At 39.3% G+C, this 27250-nt stretch overlaps 2 protein-coding genes across 5 annotated transcripts in view; one reads left to right on the top strand and one right to left on the bottom strand.

Moving 5' to 3' along the window:
- Positions 1-215: 215 nt before the first annotated feature.
- On the top strand, positions 216-2557 carry cmklr1 (chemokine-like receptor 1). Of its 3 annotated transcripts, none has more exons than XM_078250709.1 (2): positions 216-324; positions 470-2557. In XM_078250709.1, the coding sequence occupies exon 2, from the start codon at positions 478-480 to the stop codon at positions 1510-1512; it is 1035 nt and encodes a 344-aa protein (XP_078106835.1). In that variant the 5' UTR covers positions 216-324; positions 470-477; the 3' UTR covers positions 1513-2557. The 3 variants fall into 3 exon arrangements, with proteins under 3 accessions (XP_078106835.1, XP_078106836.1, XP_078106837.1); XM_078250710.1 differs by having other exon boundaries at positions 228-324; positions 618-2557; XM_078250711.1 differs by having other exon boundaries at positions 255-337.
- Positions 2558-2819: 262 nt separating this feature from the next.
- The window catches only part of wscd2 (WSC domain containing 2), a 39076-nt gene continuing 14645 nt past the window's right edge, over positions 2820-27250 (bottom strand). For both annotated transcript variants that reach the window (XM_078250708.1, XM_078250706.1), the window contains exons 2-9: positions 18569-19497; positions 14496-14610; positions 12497-12681; positions 10223-10344; positions 9961-10135; positions 8863-9027; positions 8556-8756; positions 2820-4679 (exon numbers count right to left, since the gene is read on the bottom strand). In XM_078250708.1, the coding sequence (XP_078106834.1) occupies positions 4327-4679; positions 8556-8756; positions 8863-9027; positions 9961-10135; positions 10223-10344; positions 12497-12681; positions 14496-14610; positions 18569-18962 (1710 nt within the window). In that variant the 5' untranslated portion in view covers positions 18963-19497 and the 3' untranslated portion in view covers positions 2820-4326. The remainder of the gene's footprint in view (positions 4680-8555; positions 8757-8862; positions 9028-9960; positions 10136-10222; positions 10345-12496; positions 12682-14495; positions 14611-18568; positions 19498-27250) is intronic.

The raw sequence follows: 27250 nt of genomic DNA on the forward strand, positions 1-27250 counted from the left end.
AGCAAATGACATTCACATAAGCCTCAGCTGTACTTTGTGTTAACGCTAATTATTGTAAATCACTTTGCCCAGTAAGGTAGAAAGGCATTATATAAATAGAAAGGCATTATATAAATAAAGACCATTTACCTTATCTTGAGTTTTCAGAATTTGTTATTTTGAGACCACAAAATGCAGTACTGAAAGTATTTAGGGGATGGAAGTGTTGAGAAACCACATAGTCAGCTGATTGCTAAGCAGATAGGTTGTGCAGTGTTTCTAACAAGTCGCAGCAGCTCGGTTGACACTAAACTCTGGACACCATCAAGTCAACAGCAGTGGGAGGTCTGTACTGCACGTATGGCATTGTTGTTATTATAAAGGAGTTAATTTAGATTCAAACACTTTTTCATGTATTAAGCTTTGTGAGAAAATGATGTTAAATGTGTTAAAATGCTGGTTATTTGAAATGTTTTCCTTTTTTCCACAGAAATCAAAATGGATTTTTTATATGATGTTTATGACTATGAATATAACTACAGTAATGAAAGCAATTACACTCCACAAGATGAGTCAGTTTTTCAGCACCAATCAACATGTTTCAAGGAAGTCTTGTGTGTGTCTTTACTCGTGGTCAGTGTGGTCATATTTCTGCTGGGCTTCTGTGGAAACATGCTGGTCATCTGGATTTCTGGCTTCAAGATGAAGAAGACGGTCAACACCACCTGGTACCTGAGCCTTGCGATCTCTGACTTCATCTTCTGCGCCTTCCTCCCGTTCAGCATCACCAACATGGCGATGGATGAGTGGATCTTTGGCCAATTCATGTGCAAATTCGCCCCCTCTGTTATGTTCCTCAACATGTTCAGCAGTATCTTCCTCCTGGTCGTCATCAGCGTCGACCGCTGTGTGTCAGTCATGTTTCCAGTTTGGGCTCAGAACCATCGCACTGTTAAAAAGGCATCCATTGTTGTTGTCATGTCCTGGCTTCTCGCCATCATGCTGAGCTTTCCCTCTATCATCTTCCGGGATGTTGGGAGTCACATGGGTAGGACCATTTGCCACAACAAATATATATCAAACCAACACTTGATAGTTGCAGTAAGCCGCTTCCTTGCAGGGTTCTTTGTCCCTTTCATCGTCATCGTCACCTGCTACTCTATCATCATCCTCAGACTTCGAACCAACAGGATGACCAAATCTTCCAAACCCTTCAAAGTCATGTCTGCACTCGTCGCTGCTTTCTTCATCTGCTGGCTGCCCTACCACGTGTTCGTCCTACTTGAGCTCAACCATCAAAACTACAACCACAGCTTTTTAACTGCTGGACTCCAAATAGGCACTTCTCTGGCTTCAGCAAACAGCTTCCTTAACCCAGTGTTGTATGTTTTCATGGGCAATGACTTCAAGCGGAAGTTCAAGAGCTCCGTGCTCTCAAAGATGGAGAATGCAATGGTAGAGGAAGGCCGAACCACCAGCCGATACCTTTCCAGGTCCAGCTCCATGGACGGCAGAGCTTCTACACACATCTAGAGACATTAATCCCAAACTGTATATATACTGTTTTCAAATATGCAATTACTAAACACAACATATAAAAAAATTTATACATGCACAATGCTTGTGAGCATTTTTGTTGCACTTTTCTACTGTTGGCAGCATGGAGAAAGCTGTTGCCAATTCAGACTCACAAACATAATAATCACAAAATAATGTAGTTGAAGAATCTGTTCGTTGTGCACTGCAGGGTGACATCAATCTCATCAAAAAGGAATATTTTCAGAGCAGTATTTGTGGAAAGTTTTGCAGGCAGTTTTTACTGCAGCACATAGAGGAATTTAAGTTGTAAAATACAAGGGCTGTAAAATATGATGTATATTGTCTCATAATAAACATAAAAATATATTATCATTATTTCAAGCAATGTCTGAAATTATATTTAGTAAAAGGACGCCTCAAGGAGCTCCTTTCACAAACAATGTGTGTGTGTATAAATGGTGACAGTATAGATTTAAGATTGCAGATACATTTGCGAGTCTTGCAGGGCTCTTGCATGGATTGCAATTATGTCATTTATTTTAAATATTTTTTCATCAGTGTGTTGAATTGATTATTGTAAAGTTTTCATTTGACCGCTGAACTAAAATGCTAAGCATCAGGCCACACAATTGGAAACAGAAACAGAAGATCATGAAGAACACTGGCTGGAAGGAAAAGAGGCAAGAATTGATTACTGGTATTTCTTTTTCATGCACCTCAACTGTCCAAAAAGGGATGTTCTGGGGTTTTATTTACTGACACCACAGTACGCAACAATTTTCTGTGTTGCAGTATTTATGTATGTTGTATCAGACCCAAATACAATGTGCCAATGGGGGAAGGACTGCTGTTGAAATATGTGCAGTGTAGTTAGCTCTTATGAATAGAAATACCACACACCTAGCTCCTATTACTAGTTGACAAAATAGCGTGTTGAATAGACCTGTATTTTTGTTATTTCATGTATGAGAGCTGTATAGTGAATGTGACTTGTGCAATAAATGTTTGTGTTTTTTTAAATAAAGCTGTAACTATCAAACTCAGCTCTCTCATCCGTATTAAACAGGAGATCCTAGATGTGCACACAGGACCATAAACCCACTGGATGTAGTCATTTTACTTTTAATAAAATATGTTAGGGTTAATTAAGTATAATAAGTACTTCTGAATAATGGAGGAGCCTGGAGAGACTGTAAATGATTTACAATACGTTTTCTTTGATCTTCAAAAATACACAATCACTTTTTTACTGGTCATCTTAATTGCAATGTTTGTTTTTTTAAATTACAGTCGACCATAAATCATTTTATGGATTCATTTATTGGGCCTTATCACATTACATTCATTCCATAGAAAATACATTCAAATGTGACACATGTTGAGAAAGTGCCAGCTTGTCAATGAAAGCAAGAGCCAATAAAGTTTAAAGCATGTGTTAAAAATAGAAACAACTTTTCCCGTTTTGCTTGTTGCAATACAAATATTGCCGATGTGTCAGCACACACTATACAAAAATATATTTATATAATTCTGAAAATGGAAGTCAGTTAATGTTTTCTGGCTTTTCGTCACCAGTGTTTTATTTATTTGTTATATATTCATGTATTTATTTATTTATATATTTGTTTATTTTTAAGCATATGGCATAGCACATTGAGTACCATTATATGACGTGCTGCTTATAAAATCTGGGCAGAATTTTTCACACATTTGTGGAGATTTTTTTTATCATGAAGAGTAAAATTATCACCAGCTTTAACTGTTTCATTGTTCTTCTTACAACAAAGCAACAAAACATTTTTTTTCCCCCATTCAGTATGATTAACTGTTATAAAATAAATCTATAATGATCACTACTGCTAAAGGTAAGCTCCGATCTATACCACGAGTGTAACGCCTTATTCCTCAGTGATCTTTGGGCCAAGTGTTGCACAGCAAAGTGCTTTTTGGATTTCTGCATTGAGTCCAGTGTTAAGAAAACATATTCACAACCAAATTAGTCGACATGTGCACTGCACACCAGAGATAAATAAATGCTGTTGAGATAAATCCTCTTCTCTCCTTGTCAGTGCCTTCAAGAGGGATTATTCATCTTCTTGAATACGAGGAGCTGAGTTCTTTACCTCTTCATCATTGAAAACAAGATTCCTCTTACATACAGTAAGTTGAATAACATACTGTACAAATACTTGGAAACACAGTATCATCATCAGGTAGTTAATGCCTGCATATTGCATTTTTCCCTCTGGCAAAGGGCTAAACGTTTTAAAGTTTTCGTGTATAAAATAGTATTTTTCTGTATCTGTGATAGCAGCAGAAGATTCATACAATGTTTTGATTTCTCATATTTCTCTTTAGCACAAAATAAGCTTATATAACACACTTTGCGGTATTGTATAATATATTTTGGGTCACATGTTTTTCCACTGGCAACAAATCACCCAGCACAGTCAGATGAGCCTCTCTGTAATCACAGCTATTGTACCTTCTTCATGTTAAGGCATGTGCACATGCCTACACAGCACATGTGCATAGAGCAGTTATAGATAAGTACTTTTCATTCAGCCAAAGAGAAAAAAAATGAATGCATGGAACTGCTGAAGTGCAACAGAAGATTAAAGAACATGAATAGAAAATTAAAATAGGAGGGTAAAGAGACTTCTTTCTACAACTTCAACCTATGTTCACAACAAAAAAAATTTAAAACATTTGGAAGTCATGTAATCCTACAAAATATGGTGCAGAGTCTGTTGACAGAACAGTTCAATTAAAGGAGGGGAAAAAAAGAAAATGAGGGGATCACATATATCATCTTGGCATATATTCTTCTGGAACTCCAGACATGTTCCTTTTCCTCAGGGCAGCGTCTACTGTTCTGATCAGTTCGTTGATGTTCGCTCGCATTTCAGGAGTATAGGGATCATATTCAAGCTTTCGTAGCCCCGATCGCTTGAAGTTTCCATCCTTCTGGCCCTCGACGCAGAGAAGGCGGTCCTCAGAAACCTTCAAACCAAGAAACTGGACCATCCCCTTCAGCTGGGAGAACAGGTCCCTCTTCACATTCTCAAAGTGGACCACGTGGACAATCTTCCCATAATTCAGCCAGTCCAATGTGTGGGACGCCCACCAAGGGGCATAATTCTTCACAAACTCGGGCCACTCTGCAAGACAAATGAGAGTAAAGAAAATAAATCAACAAGGACATGTGGGTGTCAATGCACAACATAAAGTCCATTATATTGGGCAAACTGAAGTACTGGACACAGAAAAACCACTCAGCTTGTCTTCCTGAAGAAATCAGGGTCTGTATTTATCAAACTTTTAATAATTACACAATTAATCATTTGCATGCTTAGAGCATGAATAGAAGAATAGTTTGATAAATACAGGCCCCGGTCTCGACGAAATGCAAAAATGAAAATTAATGAAATTATAACAACAATTATAAACTCAAATTGGGGACTGAGTGAAGGGGAAGTGAGAGTCGTGACAGCCAAACATTGATGTCATATGCTCAAGAGGTGTGGCGCAATCCACAGCAGGGAACATTAAGTCATTTCTAAAATGTTTGGAAAGTGGACATTCTCGGTTGTCAGTCAAACTGCAGATGTACTGTAGGAAAATCCGTTGCTTGCAACTTTTACTCATTGATAATCTACTGGCCCATAAAAGCGTCTGCTGGCAGGAGCTGTGCTGCATTAGCACTCATCTTTACTGTTAGGAGAGGTTGTCGTTAAAGTTGAAAGTCTGCTGAGTTTGCAGTGCTGTCTCAGAAACCAATGAGAGATGCACAGTAGACAGAATAGTATATGCTGCATCTAAAAACAAAACCAGCTGTGTAGAAACACTGAGGAACAGACGCCTTTGACCACACCTGGTCTGTTCTCCTAGCTATCACGCGTTCAAAAGCAACTTCAGCTTAAAATAAGAAGGAACGAAACATTTTTACTGCAATTATTTTGGTCCAAAATGCAATTTTGCAGCTCTCCCGTGAACATCCTGTTCCGTTAATGTTTGACTCAATATCAGATTTAGTTAAGATACTTATGTTCTTATTAGCAGGGGTTTGACTTTTAAAACCCAAAGAAAGGGATTTATGTAAGAGCCTTTAACTAAAGCCACCAGATAACACTGGAAAAATAACAGACTGTGCTTTGTAAAATGACATGCCCTCCAAAATAAGTTGCACTTGCCCCTGAGTTGACTTTATGGGGCCACACTGGAAGGCATCAATGTCAATAACATCATCTGAGCCCCACAGTCTGCCCCTGCCGAGGTGAGTGCATCAAATCGTACATGTGGCACCCTGAACACAATGTCACGCTGACTCTCAAACTGGATCCTCTCTCTGTATTCGAAGTGGCAGCTGTCAAAAAGCTTTTCTCTTTACTGATGTCACTGGATCATTTCCCCACCAACAGAAGGAATAAACATTCATTGGAAATGGCAGGCCAAATGTGCTGATGTTTCCACAAAGAGAGACAACTGCTGGGTCGGCAACTCTCCAGCCTCTGGAAAAATCAATTAAACCTCACAGAAAGTCAGAGAGACGGTATGCGGACCAGACAAAACCAGTTGCCATGGTTACCAAGACACACTTAGGGACCGTTCGGTATTTATGGGATGGACCACCGGAGGAAAATAGGGGAGGGTCATGTCTTTTTATTCTTTGTTGAGGGAAGGGTCACCCGACATTTTTTAGTCTGGGGGGGGGGGAGGGGGGTCACCCAACTTTTGTATTCATGAAAAAAGCAACATTTCAAAGTGGCTTGTTTGGTGCATATTTTTTCATGTAGCTCTTAGTCTCTGCCCGCCTTCACTACCAGATGGGTCTGACCCATGAGTTTGCTGGGGGGCAGAGGGAGCTGCCCCTCTGGTAGCTGAAACGGGTAATTGCATTGTTTAAAAAATTAGTGGAATAATTAATTATATCTGGCATGACCAGATATTTTATAAATATCTTAAATAACACAAAACAACTAAATAGTGGTAGATAATAGATCAGATTTCATATACTGCTTTAGTAAAAAAAATATTACCTGGCTGACGATGGGAGCAGCAGGACGCAAAAAACGAAAGTGTCTGGACATCTTGCCGTGCCAACGTTGCAATAAAGGTTTCCTAAATGCCATATGTATATAAATGTGATGTCAGCTTACTAATTGATTGCGGGTTTTGTATAGATTTGGACTTTTATACGTTTATTCCACTTTGTTTAAACGGCGAAGTGGAGAGGCCTCGTTCACCTGTTTGGAGCTGGCTGGTGAATGTGACGCTCGTATAGGCCTTGCTGGATACACCGTGTCATTTACCTGTTTGTGGATCTACTGATCGCTGTGGATTACTTTTTTTTCGTGTCATTGGATTACGGCAAAATACGGATCTTTTTTCTCAACGTGTCTTAACGTTTTATGGTGTGACTTCGCTTGGTTTCTGCGTTTGGAGAGGCATCTCAACAGAATGTAGGTCGAACACTGATTGTTCACTGTTACATTTTAGTTGAATTTAAGTGTCGGGGCATTTCGCCACCGTCTGTCTATTGTGTTCCAAGACAGCCGTGCCGCGATTGGATTTCATAAGGGTGAATTGTTAAATTGTTACAATGTAATTTAAAATCTGCTTTAAAAATAAACATATATGTTTTGGAATATAATGTTCAGCTTCGGCAGCTTTACCTATGTGCTAAAATATACAATGACTGAGGAAGCCTAGTGACGAGTCCATAGCAATCAGTGTTGAATTGGTTATTTTCCAGTGTCCTTTGCTGAATGGTGTCAATGTTTTATTGTTTTATTTCATATTACTAGTTTACTAGAGGAGTAACTTAGTATTTGAAGTAATGCAGGAAGTGTGCATTTAGTTCCCATGCTTATTGTGTTTCCACAACGTTAGTGAGTAAATCTACTGAAATGGCCACCACACCATAACAGAGGAGTGGGATGTGTAAGATGAGAATGCAGAGGTTAACTCGTGTATGTCATGGCTGTAAAAAATCAGATGACACCTGTACATCTTTGCTAAGCTCAAACTAGCACATAAGGGGAGGGTCATGCCACTTTTTCAAATCATTTTGGAGGGTCATAGAGAAATTATTACTGGCAAGGGGAGGGTCAAGTCTTTTTAGCCTGAAGGTCCCAAAACTCCTCTGGTGGCCCCTTAAATAAATAATGAACAGTCCCTTAGGAGGGTGAATGAGCTGAGAAAAGCAAAATATGCATGAAATATAAATATATCTTAGCAAAGAGCATAACATTTTATAGACAAAGAGTTGCTGAACCCAAATGTTTCATTTTCTTTATATAATAAACCTGGCTGTTGGCTTCATATTGAACAGGCAGATATGAGACTGGTATCGTTCAAACGTTTACATTTGTTTTCACACAGTCCCGTCACATTTCCTAATTAAATGTAGCACGAGAGGAACAAGCAGGTTTTGCCTGTTGACACAACTCATCAAAGAGGTTTGTGGTTGGTTGGCTAATTGGTTCATTTCTCATTTTGTAAAATCGTGACTGATACAGTATCAGTTGAAAATGGTTTTGGAATGTTTTCTAAACTTTGTGCTCAACCATATTAGTTTATGAGGTCAAAACCACTAAGGTTCCTAGGTTTATTGCTCATTTCCTTAATTTCCTTACCAGCCTACATCACCATTTCCCACGTCTTTGAATATTACCACACTTACAGTAAAGACGTTGGTGACAAATGTAGTTTTATTCAGTAGGGCTGGAGGATGTTTTTTCTTTTCTGAGTGACTGAGATTAAAACTTCTGAGAAACAACAGTGTAAGGACTGAGACTCTCATTTGTCCTTTAGCTGGATATATTTTTGCCTCGTAAACTGAAAAAACATGTATTTCCTATCTTAACTATCTAGCTTACAGTTAACAAAATATATGTCTGAAAGCTTTACTCAAAGTCAGCCTTCAGTTTGAAAAATGAACTGTCTTCCATTGTTTAGTTTGTTCGTTTGTTTACATCACTATACAGGATGCATTGTTACAAATACTGTACAATATAGTGGCTATAACAGCTCACCTTTCCCTTTCCAATGGGCCTGGGAAGCAAATCCAATGTGGCCGCCATATTTTCTGTTAAATTCAGCCATGAGGGCTTTGTAGGGGTTTCGGATCATGAGGATGCTGGAGTCAAAGGATTCAATCTCCTTCCTGCCGCTCTCATGTGTCTTAATGCAGATCGTCCTCCCACTCCGCCAGTGATCCCGCTCCCCTTTAAATCCTGTGAAACAATGACGATTCCACAATGAATATACATTTGTATTTAATCCACAGCGAGGTGTAATAAATATGTTTGTGAATCATGTCAGATAAATGTCGATGCTTACCTTTATTGTAAAGGGAGCCATCAAAGTAATAGCTGCCGGTGTAGAAGCCAGTTGCGAGTTCTATGAGGTGGCGAGCCCAGGTGTTGCCGGCTCCGGGGAAACTGGCGAGGGCCACCAGCTGCTTGGCACGAGTGGGTAGGAAGTGCCGGTCCATGCAGCGGTTATCTGACAAAACACAAAGAACAACAGGCTATATTAATGATTTGTTGTGTATAGAATTACTGAAAAATGCTACAGTGATAAACATGGGCATGAACTATGACTCTGCAAATTATTTGACAAGTTGTTAAACACAATTACATTTCAAATAGATCCTAAAACTTAGTCACTTTCTGTTTATTGACATAGTTTTGTAATAACGGGCTAAAAACAAAGAAGTTGTTGAAACATTGGCAGTTTGTTGCAAAGACATTTAACCTTGTTGAAGAAAAAGGTCAAAAAGTTTTAAATAAAAGGGATATAGACACTTTGTGGTGTCTATATTTGGTTATTTTCTAAGCTTAGTTTCCGAATTCAGAATATTTACATCAAGTTCACTTCTTGCTGCAGCCTGTTCTTGTTTTTTTGTTATACTGGGCTCTTTGTTTTGCTGATCCAAGCTACAGCTGTCTGGTGCGTTGAGGAAACACTGTCAACAAAAACACAAATGCTAGACTTTTGGGACTGATAACAATATTTGGAAATAATAATAAAACTGTTCTATCTTTTAAAGATGTTTTTATAATGATGCCTGAACTTTGGTTATCAAAGTGTGGGACAGGATATTTTACAGCCGAACTGAATAAACCTTCAGATGGCAGTAACAGTAAATATATGTGGGTTCTATAACATTTATATATTATATAGATACATTTCAACAGTTGATATACTGTATACCGACTCTAGTACACACAGAGGTGAGAAAAAAGAAACAGGGCTCACATGGGTGGAGTCAGGTATTTGCTAGTTTACAAGAACATAGCATTTTCACACTTGAGACACTTTGCTCTCGATTATTGTATATGTATCTCCTGCATGCAGGGTGTGGCTGACATTTTACTGACATGCCCCTCATTCCATTGTGTGCTTTATATACTGCTGCCAGCCACCAAACATTACCTTGAACTTGCGTCTGGTACACCACAAAGTACTCGTTGTTCCCGCAGCTCTCAAACTCTTCCCCGTGGCAGCGGTGGACACACATGCCCTCGTCCTCCAGCTCATGAAGGGAGAAGCGAGAAGTCGGGAAGGCACAGTAACATCGATCTCCAGCCAGAACGGCCAGTGTTTTCTCCTGAAATAAAATTGCCATTAAACACTGGAGACACACTTGCACAAATCTACAATGCATGAATACACACATCCCAAAAAAAAAGCTTGCCTTCTCCGTGCACATGTCTACACATTTCTCCACAGACATGTTTTGGATGACTGCGCTGAAGGGAAGTGCCAGAGTGACATTGTCAGGCCTGTGGAAACACCCTTTGAAAATGGCGCTGCCATCTGAAACAGAGAGAACAAACGAAAATGTTATTCACCAATACAATAGAAAGAAAAACACACAAAATACTCCAGTTTTATGGTTACTGAGCACAGCTTCCACCAGCCTGGCGTCTATTCACTGACCCCTCATGAAGAGATCCCTCTGGGATTCTCCTCCAGTCTACTGAGGCCCTGATCTGCCGACTCAACCAATAGCAGCTTTCAAATCCCTGCAGTGTGTTGATGACCTTTAATCTCAAAACCTCACTCTAGTCTGATGGATAGACCATAAATCACAACAGCAGAGAAGAGTTGCATCTTTCTTTCACAGGAAGTTGTTAATTTAGCTGTAAAATTCTGTTCCATACGTTTGTTTGTTTTTGTCTTTGATATTTTTGATTTGCTATGCCTGCACACACACATTCTAATTACAGAATAATGGGAGCACTTTTTCCAAACAAATCAAAACAAAACAAGAGGAAGTGATTTTAAATCAGGATTGAACTGTTTATCATATGCAGCCTGTGACAGCAAGGTCGTGAGCAGCATCGCTTTATTACAGGTTAGAAACGCTGTTTTAAGTCACTGCGGAAAAAATCCAAACATTGATTTCACATTTATTTCAGGCTGTCAGCCATGCTCCTGATGTAAATATGAAACTCTCTATGCTGTCAACAGCCTGTTAAGCATTTATAAGGGAGGGAGAAAAGCAAACACTAAAAGCTTTTTACTGTGACTGATACCATGATAAAAACAGCCTGTTTGCTCAAACGCCACGGAATAAAATATGCACATGTAGCTGTGCGTCAGCGGTATTTCTTCCTATTTAAGTTCATGCTACCAAAACCTGAAGCCTCCCCCAAGACTTCTGAGCTAGTCATATCAGTGCTGTGAAGCTTTCAGCCAGAGCAACACCCCTTGCAAATTAACTCTAGCCATGTGTGTGTATCTAATGTTTTATTTATTTTTGACCTTTTTACCTGACTAAAAGTTGCATTTTTAATGTCATTGCTCTCGCTTTATTTCCCTGCAGTATATATTCATCGCATCCTCTTTCTGTTTCCCTTCTTTGCCCTTGCATGTGGCAGAGCTTTTTAAATCAACTGGAGATACTTTTTTTTGTGGGTCCGTCGAGTAGCTTCACACATATGCAGCATCCAAACATAGCTACATCTCAAACAAGGTCTTGAGCAAATAATAAAGTCATTGTTGCAAATACATAGCTGAGTGAAATATATTTCAGATAGGCTGTATAACAACTAAGCAAAAGAAATAAATGCAGAATAATATATTTGCAGGATCACCTGAAAACACTCAACCATGTGACTGTAATGGTCTAAGTGGTAAAAAAAACCACAGAATGATGTTCACTTGACGGAGATCAGGGTCAGAGGTGAAAACACAAACATGAAGAGCTTATTCAGCAGTCTAATGGCGAAAAGAGAAAAAAGCAGAAATGGAAATAGCAATAAAAAACAAATGGCACTGAACTGGGCGAGAAAAGTGAGATCATTTAGTGTTTAAATATTTACCATAGGTGTGTATACTACTCTCTCCTTTCACTTTAGCAGATTATTCTAAGAAGCAGTAGGCATATAAAGAAAAAGGAAGAGCAAAGAGAAGAAGAAAAAGGTGTGTAAAGTTACCTCACCCTGTGGCCGTTTTTTTTTTTTTAATTTTCAACAAACTACCTCAACACACAGATCTTTTTCACTTCTGCTAATCAGCCCTTTCTTCACTTCAGTTTTTCAGCAGCAGGCAGCAGTGAGTGTTTAGGATGCAGACCACGGCTGGCTGGGCTACATAGGTAGCACAGCTCTCTGGGGAAAGAGGTAAACACAACAGAGCAGCCTGCTCCCAACTGTGGCATTAACCTAACATAAAACAAATATTTTCCTTCAAAACAGCCGGGCTTGTTACATTTCTGGATCTTTGTGCCTCAGTGGATACTGTTGGTATACTCAAGTATGCTCGTGTGTTTCTCTGCACATGGACATCAGTTCCAGTGTTCACATTTTTTCTATTTCAACTAAATAAAATTTGTGACCAAATTTTAAATTTTCAAATTTGACAGTGCTGTCTTGTGTTAATTTGACAGCTCTATGTGGAGCAGCATGTTGTTCCTATGCAGCCCAGGGGGAGTTTTAGTTGTTGTTGAAGTTGTCAGACTCACAGCGACGCGCCGACTCCTGGCTCAGCTCCAGCCTATAGATGGATAGTCGGTTGGCTCCTCCACACAGGTTGCTCTTCTCTCCTTTACACTCCATATTGCATTCGCTATCTGAAGCATTGGGTGCCTGGATCTTGTGACCGCAGTAGCACTCTGCTCCGAACTCCAGACCTGCGTACATGTACCCTCTGGAGGAAAGAGAAAGAAAAAAGAATTAGCATCGTTAGTAAAGGGGAAAGACAGAGAGGTGAAAGTGATTGTTCTCAGCCTTCATGGAGCGTCTTAATCCTTCACAGGCCAATACAGATTATCATTCATTATCCAGCAACTGGATAAGCAGTGATCAATAAAACTACACATGGTGCACAAAGGATGTTGAAGTACAGATGAGAATATATCCAAACGTTACTCTGGAACAGAACATCTCTCTCTTTGGTGAAGATGCTGCGAGGCTCTAAAGGCAATTATACAAACACATGAAAACTGAATCCATCACACAAGGTCTCTTCTCTCGCTTCCGTTGCTGCATGGAGGATTTAACTCCCAAGAGGCCTTTCGGGTGCAATTAGACGTCTGACACACCCCTCACAAAGGACAAATCCCCTTGGCTGTCAATCAAACCCAAACCTCTGTGCGCTTATGTGCTGTTGCGCCTTATTTGATTGTCTGTTTATATTAACCCGCTGCTCCAGGGGAGGAGGCAAGCAGGCTGCGAGAAGCAAGAAGCAAGAGGAGGAAGGAGCGAAAACAAGCATCTCTCTCAGGTTCCTATTCTCCGCTCTGTGAATCAGTAATGGCTGTAATTCAATGCATTCGATAGAGCCGTCTCTGGTATTCCACAGGGAGAGAAAAGAGGGATGATGATGAGTCCACATGATGTAGGCCCTAAAGTATGTCCTACTAGTGGCCGGGTTGGCTCAGTGGTAGAGCATGCGCACATATACTGAGAGGTTTATGCCTCGACGCAGAGGTCCAGGGTTTGAATCTGACCTGTGACAATTTCCTGCATGTCTTCCCCCTTTCTCACCAAGCTGTCCTGTCCATTAAAGGCAGAAAAGCCCCAAAAATAATCTTAAAAAAAAAACGCATGTCCTACTATATAATGTGGACAGACCTTATGGTTGGTTGGATGGGGTTGAGGCGGGGGCTCTGTAGGCCAGTCAAGTTCTTCTACAACAAATTTGAAAAACTATTTCTTTATGGACCATGGGGGCATTGTTATGTTAACACAGGAAAGGGCCTTCCCCAAACTGTTGACACAGAGTTGGAAACACATGACGATTTCCCTTTATTGATACAAAGGGGTAAAGCCCAAACCAAGAAAAACAAACCTATATGCAAAATGGGTGTTCACATACCTTTGGCCATATAGTGTATTTTAGCTGGACAGTAATGATATTCTTCAGTGTAGTGTTTTATGATTAAATGTTAACATAACAATCTCACCTTAAGGTAGAATTAATGGCTGTCCTGGAGCTTTTAATCATATTTCATGATCTTCATAAGCAAGATGCATTTTGCCCAGTTGTCATGGTGATGTACATTGATGTTCAAATTACCATTTTTATTCAGGATAATTTTGTTAAATGCTGTTTCCAACTACAAAAAATGAACTTTGAAACTCAAAAAACTGGGAAAACTTGATAATGTGAAAGATCCTGAACACCTACAAAATGGGCCTTGGGGTAAGATTATTTGTTTTACTGCAAGTTTTTCTCCAGTCTTTTTATTTTTTAAATTATTTTGCACATCAAGATATATGTTGATGTTAATATATGTGACAAGACTGTATTAGTCATTAACTGGTCATCAGATCTATGATGTTGGCTCCATAAAACACCACAAATGAGGAAGTACCTTTTAATCACTGTCAGGATTTTCCATGTCAGCAGTTCTGCACTGTCAGCTCTACTTTATTTATCAGCTACATAGTAGAAATAAAAAAAGAGAGTACTGGTATATCTAATGGATGAGTGTTTATTGTTGTTTGCTGCCGTCATACCTTTCCGCACAGTTGTCCTGGCAACGAAATACAGTCATTTTTTTGTAGTCAAAAAATGAAACTCCTCTCAGTGCTCTTTTCTGTGTGTCATCAATGTAGCAGCCGATATACTTTGCTGAAAAAGAGAAAAAATATATGTTAGTTTTGTACACAAAAATACAGACATATTTTGGAAAGAAAATACATATATGTTCATGATGTTTACTTCAGCTACTGTACAACACAGTCAAATAATGTGTGAAACAGCCATAAAAGAGTCAAAAGTTAATACTGTCCACAGCAGTTTCTTCTTCACATGCCAACGCAGTGTAGTAACAGAGCACATGATGAGTCCAAACTGGGGCAGAATCTTTATTTATTTATAAAGACACACATCACCTTCTAGTGGCCTATAACTGTAACTGTCATCTATGCATTTATTCAGTAGTGTGTGGGGGTTGGGCTCCAGTGAACTTCTGCAGAGGCATACAGCAACCCTTCAACAGCTTCTTCCCTTTTATTAAAACACTGTTTATATTTATTTATTTATTTGTTTATTTAAAAGGGACAATGCACATCAATTGACATGTTTTGTTTACACTCAAAATGTAAATGTGCCAGAGTTAGAAAAAAAGCTAATTTTCATCTGTAGTCCCTTGGCAGGTCAACACATCATCATCATCTCTGTTTAACTGAGCTGCACAGGCTCCACTATACCTTTAACAAACAAACCTCTCACCATCTGTGCTGTGCCATTACCCCTCTGAGCCTCTAATGATAGCTAAATGAGTCCTCGTCTACTGCATTACTTTAATTGTTATGGACTAAAGGCCTGCATTCGTGCAGCATGTGGTGTGCTGCAGGACTCAGCTGTAATCTTCCTTTCTAACAATTGTTGCAGAAATTAATCTGCTTTATGATGAAGGGAAATGTGAATTTAAATGAAGCTGGAACCTCATTTTGAATGGTATATTTCTTCTTAGTATGACATGAGGGTAAAGGATGAAACATCAGATGCAACCGATGATATTATAATCTGTTTCAATATACAAATGTTCCACAGTAACCTCCTCTATCTGGTGGATCATATTAACGAATGTCAACAGTGTAGCTGCTAAATTCTATCCCCAGTCCACTCCTGTTTTCCCTTTAGTACAGTATGCTTCTGCGCCATTGCACCACACAGTGCAAATGTGTTTATGTGCTGCGTTCTGCATCTTGTGCTGGCAATATTCGCTCCAAATTATATTCGAAGCCAGTGGCATTTACAGTGAGAAGAGACTGCAGAGTACTGAGTGGTTCTGTATGTGAGCAAACAAATGCTTTGAAGCTGCTAATTACTCCATCATCACTTTTAGCTGCAGTCCTGTGAGGTTAGTGCTTCAGGAAGGGAGGGGAGGAGGAGGAGGACTGAGCAAGACTGAGAGACCTTCATTGAACAGATAACCCAAAGCTTGAATATACATTGTAAACATGTTTGTTTTCCTGGCCTTCAGCACTGTACTAGAAAAACATTGTTCTTAAATATTCTACACTCTAATGTGCAGCAGGGTCCTGTACAACAGTGACTCATAGTTTTTGTAATATAATCACTTATTTGTTTTTTCTTCTGGCTCAGAGAGGTTGGAGTCCATCCCCAAGTAGAGTGAGATAAAAATCTCACTAAAACACAGAGAAGCAGGCACTCACACTTGTGTTTCATATTTATGGCCAGTTTATATTCTTCACCTGTCTGTACTGCATTCTGGAGGGAAATCAGAAACCCACATAACCACAATGGAGTTTTAGAAAAATGTATGGCTCCTCAGTGTCTATTTTAAGATATTATTTATATGAATGAATAGAAATGTAGCATGTGTTGAGTAGTATCTAGACGAGATGTTTACAACTGCTGAACTGAATGTTTTTTACTGGTGGAGTAATAACTGATAACATTTACTCAAGTACTGTACTCTACAATTTTGAGGTACCACTTTATACTACTTTATATTTCTACTCTGCTACATGTTAGGGATAAATATTGTATAATATTGTATTGTATATTACATGTGTATTGTTATACTTCAATATATTTGACAGCTATAGTTACTAGTTACTTTACAGATTAAGATTTTAAATACTGCTTACATGTTAAGGGATCAGTAATAATAATCCATCAATATAATGTATATAGTTTTCTGCATGAGTGCTTAAATACATTTTGATGCGGGTACTTCAATGCTTTTGAATGGACGTTAACTTATAACATAGTATTATAACATTTCTGTATTACTACTTTTACTTAAAGGATATGAGTACTTCTTCCACAACTGCTAAACACTATTTTTCCTTACAGAGTTATAGGAATATGGGGTCTGGTTCTCATGTTGTTTTTTTTTAATAATTTATACTTACTTTATACTATCTAACAGTGCAGAGAGTGTTTGACAGGGTTAGGAAAGCCATGAGGAGGAAGAGAGAAGTGAGCCAGGAGTAACATATATCCTGTAATCAGCGCATTTAATCATCTTTCATTTGGAAAGGAATAAGTAAGCATCCAAGGTCAGCTCAGGACAGACATTTCCTGGTGTTTTCAAAACATTTTGAGATTTGATAAGATGTCACATGCCAGTCCGGAGTTTATATGTAAACTGTCTTTTACTTTTTGTGTGTACCGATGTGGCGGCCACATTTTGCTTTATAATGAATCATACACAAGTTAAAGGAGCTGATGTGATAAAATATCACTGGAAATGTACCTTGTACGATTTTACGTGACAAATCAAATTGATTGATGAATTGATGAATTGACCTTTTCTAACAAGACTGTGTACTCACACATAGAGCTGTAAAAATTTCCAAATTTTGCTGTACAATTAATTGTCTCAGGAATAATTGCGATTAACAATATATATTTATTTTTTACTTTTTCAAACAAATTAAAGTTTTGAAGGAATTCCAGGATACATCTTTTTGGTTATATCACCGTTATGTGACCTAGATAATGTAAAAACAAATACACAGCCTATGAAGTAAACAACTCCTTTTTATTATCATAAAACATCGTTTCTAACTGTATCCACCCTTTTTATTTCTGTTGCTATTAACGTGTATATGGTCAAGTGCCAACAACTAACAATTGAAATAATAAAAATATATAGTCCGGCAATAATCACTTAGCCTATATAATTACAATTTGGCATATCTAAACAAAAACGTATCAAGACCTCAGCTAAATTTAACCGCTATTGCGGTTAAACAAGGAAACCGTGATTATGTAAAAAATATTGACAACTAGACAATTATGTAGTAATTGTTACAGGCCTAGTCACACAGAGGGATACAACTGTAAAAACTGCGAAGACATTTCAATGTTGTGATTGTGTTGCAGCTGAACACGTGCCGAGCGGCACAAAGCGAAGCTGCAGCTGAAGCTCTTTGGGTGAGAACCTTAAAGGATTCCCTCTGAGACGAGGACTTAATCATAATTATCATCTAACTCCACTCTCAAGAGATTTCATACATGACCAATTACAACCAGAAATCAATCATTGACAATGACTGACAATGACAATCATTAAGACAGTGCGGTTTGTAATTAGAGATTACTTTGGATCAATTTCATATTAACATTAAGTGTTGGAGGGACAAGTGCTGCCTGTGTGTTTGCCAGCGAATGTGCGTTATAAATCAGCCTGTAATAAAATGTTTTGAATTCTTTAAAGTCGTTGAATATTCTCATTAGCAACTACAAAAAAACAATGGGTTATTATAATTATTTTACTAATTATTTGACACAAGAATCCAGTTGTAAACACTGAGTAGTCATTAATCTTGCAACACTGTGATGGCTGGCACATATTGTGATTATTCCATCATTTAAAATGTATTATACCAGTAAATTCTATTCTATTATGCTTTGCTGATCTGCATAAGTGAGAAATGCATTTTTTATGTTGGAAAAGTCAGGGGCAAATTTCAAAATATATTTTTTTTTAATGTATCAATTGGATTTTATGATGTGGGAGAAGATCTGTTGTTTGAATGTGGAAAACTGTCAAGCTGAAAAAAATACCAGTACAACCATATAGTGAAGTAGTTTTGGTATAACCCACCTCTTCCATCGTCCACGTCTTTGGCACTGCGGCCTTTAAGTGCACGGTTCCAGTTGTTGGTGTAGTCTCCCCCCCTGCGCACCGTCTCCCGGCCCTCCTGTCTGGCCTTTTTCATCCACGGAGGGCCGTACCTCCGTCCAGACCTGCGTGTCTCTTTAAACACTCGACTCATGATGCCAAGCCCACGAGTGTCTGACATTGAAGTCCGGCTTCCCATCTCTGAAGCTACCACAGCGTCTCGACTCCCCCCTCTTTCCCCGGGGCCGCTATTCCCAACAAAGCCAGAGTGCAGGAAGACGAGGCTCCCGGCGGTCAGGTAGAGAAGGATGAGGGAAAAGAATCGGACAGGTTTCCTGCGGAAATAGCGCTGTATCTTCAGCAGAGTCTTGGCCATGCTGGCTCCCCCTGCCACTCAGACACGCTCTCCCAGTGATGAAAACTCATAAAGCAGAATCAAAATCAACACCAGCTGTCCTTGTTCCCACCACAAAGCCTGACTGGGCCCCAACAAAAATTACAAAAAAATGTGAGTTAAAATGTCTTAATCTTTAATGAAGGTCATCCAAACAATAGCATGGCTTTTCCCTCGTGTAAGCTTTTTCAGTCTCATGAGGAAGATGCTTTACACCCAGGCACTGTGCAGCTCTGCTGATCAAGTCCATGTGAGTCTCTCTGCGTTCCCACTGACAGTCCAGCCCTGAAATCCGGCTCCAGGGCCACGGCATGAAAGTCGAGTGGCTCAGTGAAAGATGATCCCTCAACGCTGCTTTCACTCCCGTTATCAGCCTACAGAGATACTACACTAGCACCACAGTGGCACTTCTCCCACGCTGTGCAGACGGAAGAGGGTTTTATTTACTGGCTGAGCTGAGATCCTTTCTCCTTTGTGAGGCCGGCTATTCACTGAGAGAGAGGGCGTGACTCACCATCTGCAGTAAAGACACACAAAAAGGAAAAAGAATAAGTACACACCTGAGTAAGCTTTATCGCACATGGAAAAGGAGAAATAACATGAGCAGGTTACAAAAGGATGAAGTAAGTGCATCACTTGCAAGGAAAAACATCACATCATCACAAGTTAAACTGTCTTCGTTCTTTCATATTCTGTCAAACTCATATTAACGAGAATACAATTTGGAACAGAAATAAGCAAAGAAAGATTAAAAGCAATGCAGTATCTGGGAAACTTATCTCCGTTGTTACTTTATTCACAAAACAGCCGGTAAAGCTTCACATTAACAAGCTCAGAGTTGTACATTATCTTTAATAAATTGGGTTAAGCCAAAAGCGGGAGAAACAGAAACAAAGCTCTACCCTGCAGCATTTTCAGTCACTGCTGTCTTCGGGAACTAATGTGTGTGGGAATTGAAGGGAATTAAAAACATTATTCAAGATGATCTAAGGTGATGATAATTTGGGTGAATGTGTGAAAGGTAAAGAGCAAACAGGCTCACTTGATTTTCAAAGAATGCAGAGGTTAAAAAGTCTACTCATCCATTAAATCTAAAGCGTATACTGTAATGGATTGTCTTATGGAGATTTTAGATTTAATTCTTTTTTTTAAATTGCTGTATCCCGAATTCTCGGCAGCCTCTCTCAAAGGGCTCTCTGTTCTGGGACGAGCCCGGGAAGCTACAATTGGAAGGTGTAACGCAACACTCCTCAGGGTCAGGGAATTTTCTAGAACATTCAAGGGGACACTCGCCCTTATGGCTCTCTGTCTGTCTGCCCCAGGACAAATGCGCAGAATACTTGTCACCTGAAACCTGAATGGCACAGCAGACCCCCTATGGCTTTCCTCCCCCTCTACTTTTCCCTCCGGTACTGGGAAGAGTCTAGGACCCTCAAGGAGAAATAGATCACATTCTGCTCATGAGCTTGAACTCGCGGCATCTGGGCACAAAGACAATCCACATCCTGTCTGATTTCTCCAAACTCTGCCTTAGTATACTGTTCAGTAACTCCTACATTTCTGCAAGGACAGCTTTCATTATTGATCTACTTTGTCTGCATTTTAGGTATTTAGTATTTTGTTATTTTTTCAGATCAAATCTCTTCTCCTGGGTCAAATTAAGTTCCAATATGACAAACACTAAAATATCTGAGGTTTAAATGAAGGGTGTTGCAGCTGATTAGTCAAATTTAATAGAAAACAAGTAAATCACATTAGTGGGGTTCACACTCAGGACATAAAAAACATGAAAGTCGTATTTGTTCTGGCTTCAAAGTTTTAAAAAAACACTGTCCTTTAAATAAATCTGTTAGTGTCTAATTGCTGGTATGAAGTTAAAGCGTACATTTCAGAACATGCACAATGTTTGACATGTTGAGAAGTGTGTTACTCTCTTTCTTGCTGTTTCTTTCTGTTAATAAACATTATTAAACAGTAGAATCCTACACTTTTTCAGTAACCATGAAGATTTTTCAGTTCTGCGTCAGGATTTGACTCCTTGTCAATGGAGAAATGATTCATATTTCAGGACAAACTAGACACAGTAACTCTCAAACAAGATGGTCTATGTTTCAAACTGAATAATTTGTTTGGCTTGGATAAATGTAATCATATCTAGGTTCCCTACAGGGTTACAAGGTCTAAATAGAAAAATTAAACTGCACATTTCAACATGCCTCTTACTCCTAACTCACTGTGGAGGGAAACAGTATCCTGAAATGTGTAGTGGCCTCTTGGTGGGATTAAAGTCCTGTAAGCAAAGATGCACAGAAGAGCATTGTTTTAGGGCTGTGAGTGCACAGGTCATGTTATGGTGGCTGTAGCTAAAAAGTAGTGAGGCACTTCTGTTCTTCAAACACAGTAAAAAGGTTTATGGGCAAGCAAATGAAGAAAGTGACATAGGGATACATGACACCTCATCCACTCTGCCTTTCAGGTATGCATCAGGGCCACACACACACCGGTTAACTTTTGGTGTTAATAATTTATTCCCCTACTTACGGAAATTAAATTGAACTTAAATTTATGGCTAATTAGCGGTTTCAAATGACAATAACAAGAGTGTGGATGGACTCCTGCTGAAATTGGTTCTTTCATATCGTATGAGGTAAAAAGAAACAACAGCGGTGCTTTGTGCTGAATGCAACAGCTCATAATGACCCACAATTATGTTTCTTGTTAGGCGGCGACCTCTCGTGGCTGTAGTACTCATCGCGAGAGCAATGTAGGAAGTGAGGTGACAAAGTGTAAGAGCGCCAACTTCAGCGTAAGGAGGTAAAATTAACAAAGCTTTACGGACCTTAGTCTGTGAAGCGATGACGTCCATGACGTCACATTACTTCCTCATTTTGGTAGTTTTACATGACTCATTTTAAGTATTTTTATTGCATAAACTTGTGTTTTTCTGTTATATAATGTTTACTATGTGTTTGAAACTAAACCTGTTATGTTAAATGAATTGGTCACATGACATAGAACGGTTGTATGTGTCGTTTTGGGAATCTTAAAATTGACCTATAATGTTGTTTAGGTATAAGGATGTGTTGGCTAAATGCTAACATCAGCATGCTAACATGCTCACAATGACAATGCTAACATGGTGATGTTTTGCAGGTATAATGTTTGACATGGTGAGTTAGTTTAGTGTGTAATCATACTAATATTTGGTAATTAGTATTAAAGCTTTAGTGTGTAACTTTTTGATATTTATGAACGTCCATTACATTCAAGCCATTGTCAAATGAGTTGCTACAAAGCTAATTAAGACTATCAGCTCCACAAAACTCCGGAGTCCTCCGTGTCCTAAGGTGACCAGATTTCTGAGACAAAATCCGGGGACAGTTTCAGCTCAGAAGCGTAAATACCTCCAAAAAAGTTAATGTTTTTATCTTTGTAAAACTTAAAACAGGGACACTGCCCCAGGGGCGTCACTAGACCGAGAGCTGCACTGGGGCACATGGGCATGCTCCCCTTTAAGAATATTTTGTCTATTTTAACATTTAAATGCATCAATCTGGTGCACTTTGAAAAGAAATTCAGAGGTTAGACTTGATTATTCTTATCTATGGATGGAAATATTTGTGCTGTAGCCTGAACTATTTTGCACTTAAGAATTATAACCATGCACACACAGGTGGAATAGTTTTTTCTTCATATTTTTGCATTAATGTCACTAGGAAGCATACCAGTAGAAATATATATTCATATTTGTAAGTGGGATATATATAAGTAAGTGGGATTGTCTGGAATCTGGCAATATATTAACCATTATGGTGGGATACACTGGCTAAACAATTAACAAAAATGTCTGTGCTGACATAAATAGTTTACATGAGAATACATTATAATTTTGACCCTGAGCCTCCCCTAAAGGTCTGATCCTAGAATCACCCCTGCTGCTACTTTATACTTGTAGCCTACTCCACTACACCTCAGAGGGAAATGTTGTAATGTTTACTGCACTACATTACTCTGATAGCTTTTGCTTTATTGCTTCACGCTAGGCTTGTTTTTACAACAGCTCATTGAGTATCGGACACAATTAAAACTATTGAGGAAATATTTTCCTTTGACATTGGTCCAGTATTAAACGAGATCGCTGCAGTCGGCAAAGGTGAAACAAGCTACAATGTAAGTTAATAGGACGTCAATTGTCCAGCTTGTATTTACGTTCATAAAAGTGCTCGTTTTGCCGCTGACAGACTCAGATTTATTTCCAAGTGTCTGACAACATTATGGAAAGGATTTCTAAGGAGGTCGACCTTTCTGTTAAAGATTAAGATCCTTTTTTTAAAATAAAAAGTCTGCGAAATTGTGTTCGCTAAACCCACCAGACTCCATGTAAATAAACATAAACACAAGGTCTTTCTAATTTTAGCATCGTAAAATATGGGCATTGTAGACAGGGGCGCCGCCAGGAATTTTGGGCCCCATGACAAATAATTAAATTGGGCCCCCTCTGCGCAGCTGTTGTCACCACATCTCTAGGACCTAACTGTCCCATCAAAAGCTTTACATAACTCTAATTAAAGGCTTGCAACTGTCTTCAATATTAGTACTAGCACAATATTTACTGCTGGTGATTTGTACATGCATGCAGGCTCAGGTAAGCTACTCACTGTTTCCAACTGTCCAGCATCCAGTACAGACAGTAGGTTGTTGTTTTTTTTATTTTATTTCATAATGATCATTATGTGAGAAAAATAATTGTTATTAATGTGTTTGAATTTATGTCATTAATAAATATTTCATTTTCCCACAGAAATCCCCACAGACTCCCTGAAATGATGCTAACTGGCATGTCATTGAACACAGTGTTGCTCACCTTCACTGGGACAGGGAGGGGCACAGTTAGGGGGAGACTGGGGTGCTGCTGAGTCATCTGTTGTTAAGTCTGCTAAAAGGGGCAGGGACAATGATTTAATATGAATATCTTGCTAAACGTTTCCCTGCACTGATTAAATGGTGATTAAATGTAGGCTAACACTAGTCTGTAGCTAGCTATCTTATTTCACTATGAACATTAAGCCAACAGGTTAATACCACTCACAGACTATAGGCTACACACCTTTCTTGGTGAAAAACTGGGTTACAGTTTGACATCCTTTCCTTTGTCTTTCCTCTCTCTCTTTTCTCTCTTTCCTTTTTTGAAAACCAGATTTTGATTTAACGTTACTTGGCAATATTGTGGTCACTGTAGTTCTGGCACATCTACTGACTGAAACTAAACACCGTCACTGAGTGCGCTAAGGCAGGACCAAACCATTTCATGCAGATACAGGGGGGTGGTCGGTCAATATGGATGTTTACTTTTTGGTCAATTTAACTTTTACTGCCAAAAACAAGTAAAAACAAAGAGATCATTCATTTTATTATTATATTTGAAATATATATACTGAATGATGATGGTTTAATAATTTTATTTTGTTTTTACCTATTTTTTTGGGCCCCTGTCAGTCATGGACCCTTGGAATTGTCCTAACTTTTCCCCCCTGTACGGCGCCTCTGATTGTAGAACATCTCTGAGCTCTGAGGCTTGTTCTGGCTGTCTTGAGCCTGTGCGTGTAGGGGTGCTATTTCAATCCAATTTCGGGTCTGTCAGTCACAGTGAAAACCGGGGACATTTCCGGGGACAGCTCCAGCCGGGGACAGGTCACCGAAACCGGGGACTGTCCCCGGAAACCGGGGACGTCTGGTCACCCGACCGTGTCCTCCTTATACTAGCGCGGTCACGGAAGGCTTGTATCATGTAGTTTTGTTGTCATTACTTAGAATTCCTCATGGGGGAGGCAGAAACTACGCACTATAGCTTTAATACACTAAGTTCAGCTGTCATTAGCTGTACGGGTATTTGGTCATAAACCAAAGTACTGGGTGAGTTAAAATGTTCACTTGATGATGGCGCTAGAGGAAAAGTCAAAAGATTACCAAAGTTATTACAGTTCATCCTGAGGAGAATATGAATATTTGTACACAATGGAACGGCAATCAGGTCCTCACATTACAGCTTCACGTACTGCAAGTGTGTGCTATAAAGAGCCACTACAGGTGAACTTTATTCACATTTAGAGCTAAAAACAGGACTAGATTAAAATCAGGCATGACACTCGTAAACAGAAAACGGGAAATGCAACGGACAAGAGATAGGAGGTGCAGAGGTCTTTCTGCCAAATCATGGCATTTGCTCAAGTGGAGCAGGCATGAACTCACTGACTGACCATTAATTCACATTCATATTAAATGAGCCAGCAAATATTTAATCAGAGCAGATTTAGGGGAGGAAATGTCAAAGTTAATCTTTGGTGAGTGGGCCAACAGCCAGCTCAGCTTGTGCTGCAGGCAAATGGCTCCACAAGTCAGTCCATAAATATTCTTCATATCTGTCCTGGGACTCGTTGACCAGGATGGGGTTGAGCAGTAACTCTGTGACACCTTTTTGAGTTCAGAGACAACTGTCAGCCAGCACGGACAACTAGTGGGTTTAACCCTTACATCTCAGTGCAAGAAAAACGGCAAGAAAAATATTGAACACAACTGTGATATAACAGAGACAGGAAAAATCTGTGTGATTATGCATTATTGGTTTGTGGTTTGAAGGAAATAGGACAGTAGATACATGTTTCTGTTTCATTTTTATGTCCTCAAAAAGTGTTGACAAGATTTGAACCCTGAAGATGTTGAATCTTTAGAGGTTAGACATTTTGTCAAATATTCAGTTTTGTAACTTGGTTCTGCAGATGTAATCAATTTCCATTCCTCCTGTCTCCTGATTGCCAAAAAGCATTCTTTTCACTCGAACGTGGGTGAGGTTTTTTAACTGTTAGACCTCAAAATCCCCAGTGCAAGTCACACAAGCTGAATTGTATTAGTTGTGATGTTCTCCCATTTTTTAACGTGGGCTTTGCTTGCTGTGCTTTGCTGGAAAACACATGTATGGTGAAATGTCAGTGAGGTCCACAGTAAAACCAACACTGAGGGTCATTAACAGTGGGCTTCTAGAGGGAAGATACACATTGTTGTGATAGAAACAGTCAGTCTTAACAGTGGCAGGAAGAGGTTATCAGATGCACCAGCATTAGTGGGAAAGGAAACCATTTGACTGTCCTCTCATTGTCCTTTTTACTAACTCCCTGTTTGTGTTATGTGCACACACACACACACACACACACACATTCAATGTTAAGTTCCATCCTGTAAAAGTACTTTACTGTAACATGTCGGATGTCTTTGGTTCTTCAGCAGCAGAAGGGTTAACAGTGTTGGCTGCGGCAGCCCTGACCCTCCTCTCACCCTGGGGCCTGTCTTTCCGCTCTCCTGGTGTGTTTCGCCTGCCAGTGCGCATTAGCTGTGTTTGTCAAATCAAATCAAACTAAAGATCACATTCCTCCCCCGGTGATAACACTGGCCATGTTTGCGTTCAAATTTACCCAGATTGCTTCATTACAAGCCCAAGAGAAAACTCAAGACCACCAGAAAGCAGCAAGGTTGTTGAGAGGATCTTTGAACAAGGATTTAGTACATAATATGTCTTTAATGCATAAGAGTAAAACAACAAATGTATTATTGTAAGTGGTGCAGGTGAAACAATAAGAAAACGTTTTGAAGACATTTGCAGTCTAGAAAAAGACTGCAGTTCACATGTAAAACTGAGAAAGCTTAAATAAACCAGTTAGGTGCCAAACTTTTGCTGCTCTACAGAACAGATTGAAGCGGCTTGCTCAGCACAGATGGCAACTCTAAGGAGTGCATGACCCCTGACAACTGGAGTGTGAACATGACTTCCAATAACAACAGGATCACACTGCCAAAGCAGTTTTTTTTACTTCATGTTTGGCAAAAGTTACCATGGTATGCGCTACAGTTTTTTGGCTTCCCATTTTCATGTCAGCCATTTTAATTAAACCTGTGTTTGAACTCAGTGTGTGCCCACATTAGTGATTGGCTTAATGCCCAATACACTTAATTACTGGTGGCCACTCAAAAGAAAGCTCATCAGCAAAGATGTCTGCAAGAATCTCTGTACAGTGACAGATTATATAAAGCCAGAAAAGTAATTTTAAATCCTGACTTTTTGCTACAAATTGTTCTTTAGAATACTTTCTCCTAAACATCAAGATGAATTTAAACCATTTACTACAGACAACATCCACCTCTGAGTCAGTGCTGACAATTAAAAGTGCCACTTCACATACCCTGTGATAAAGTGTTTAACAATAGTGTTCCACTATTAC

This window comes from Sander vitreus, chromosome 5 (assembly GCF_031162955.1).
Source record: "Sander vitreus isolate 19-12246 chromosome 5, sanVit1, whole genome shotgun sequence".
Classification (NCBI taxonomy): Eukaryota; Metazoa; Chordata; class Actinopteri; order Perciformes; family Percidae; genus Sander; species Sander vitreus.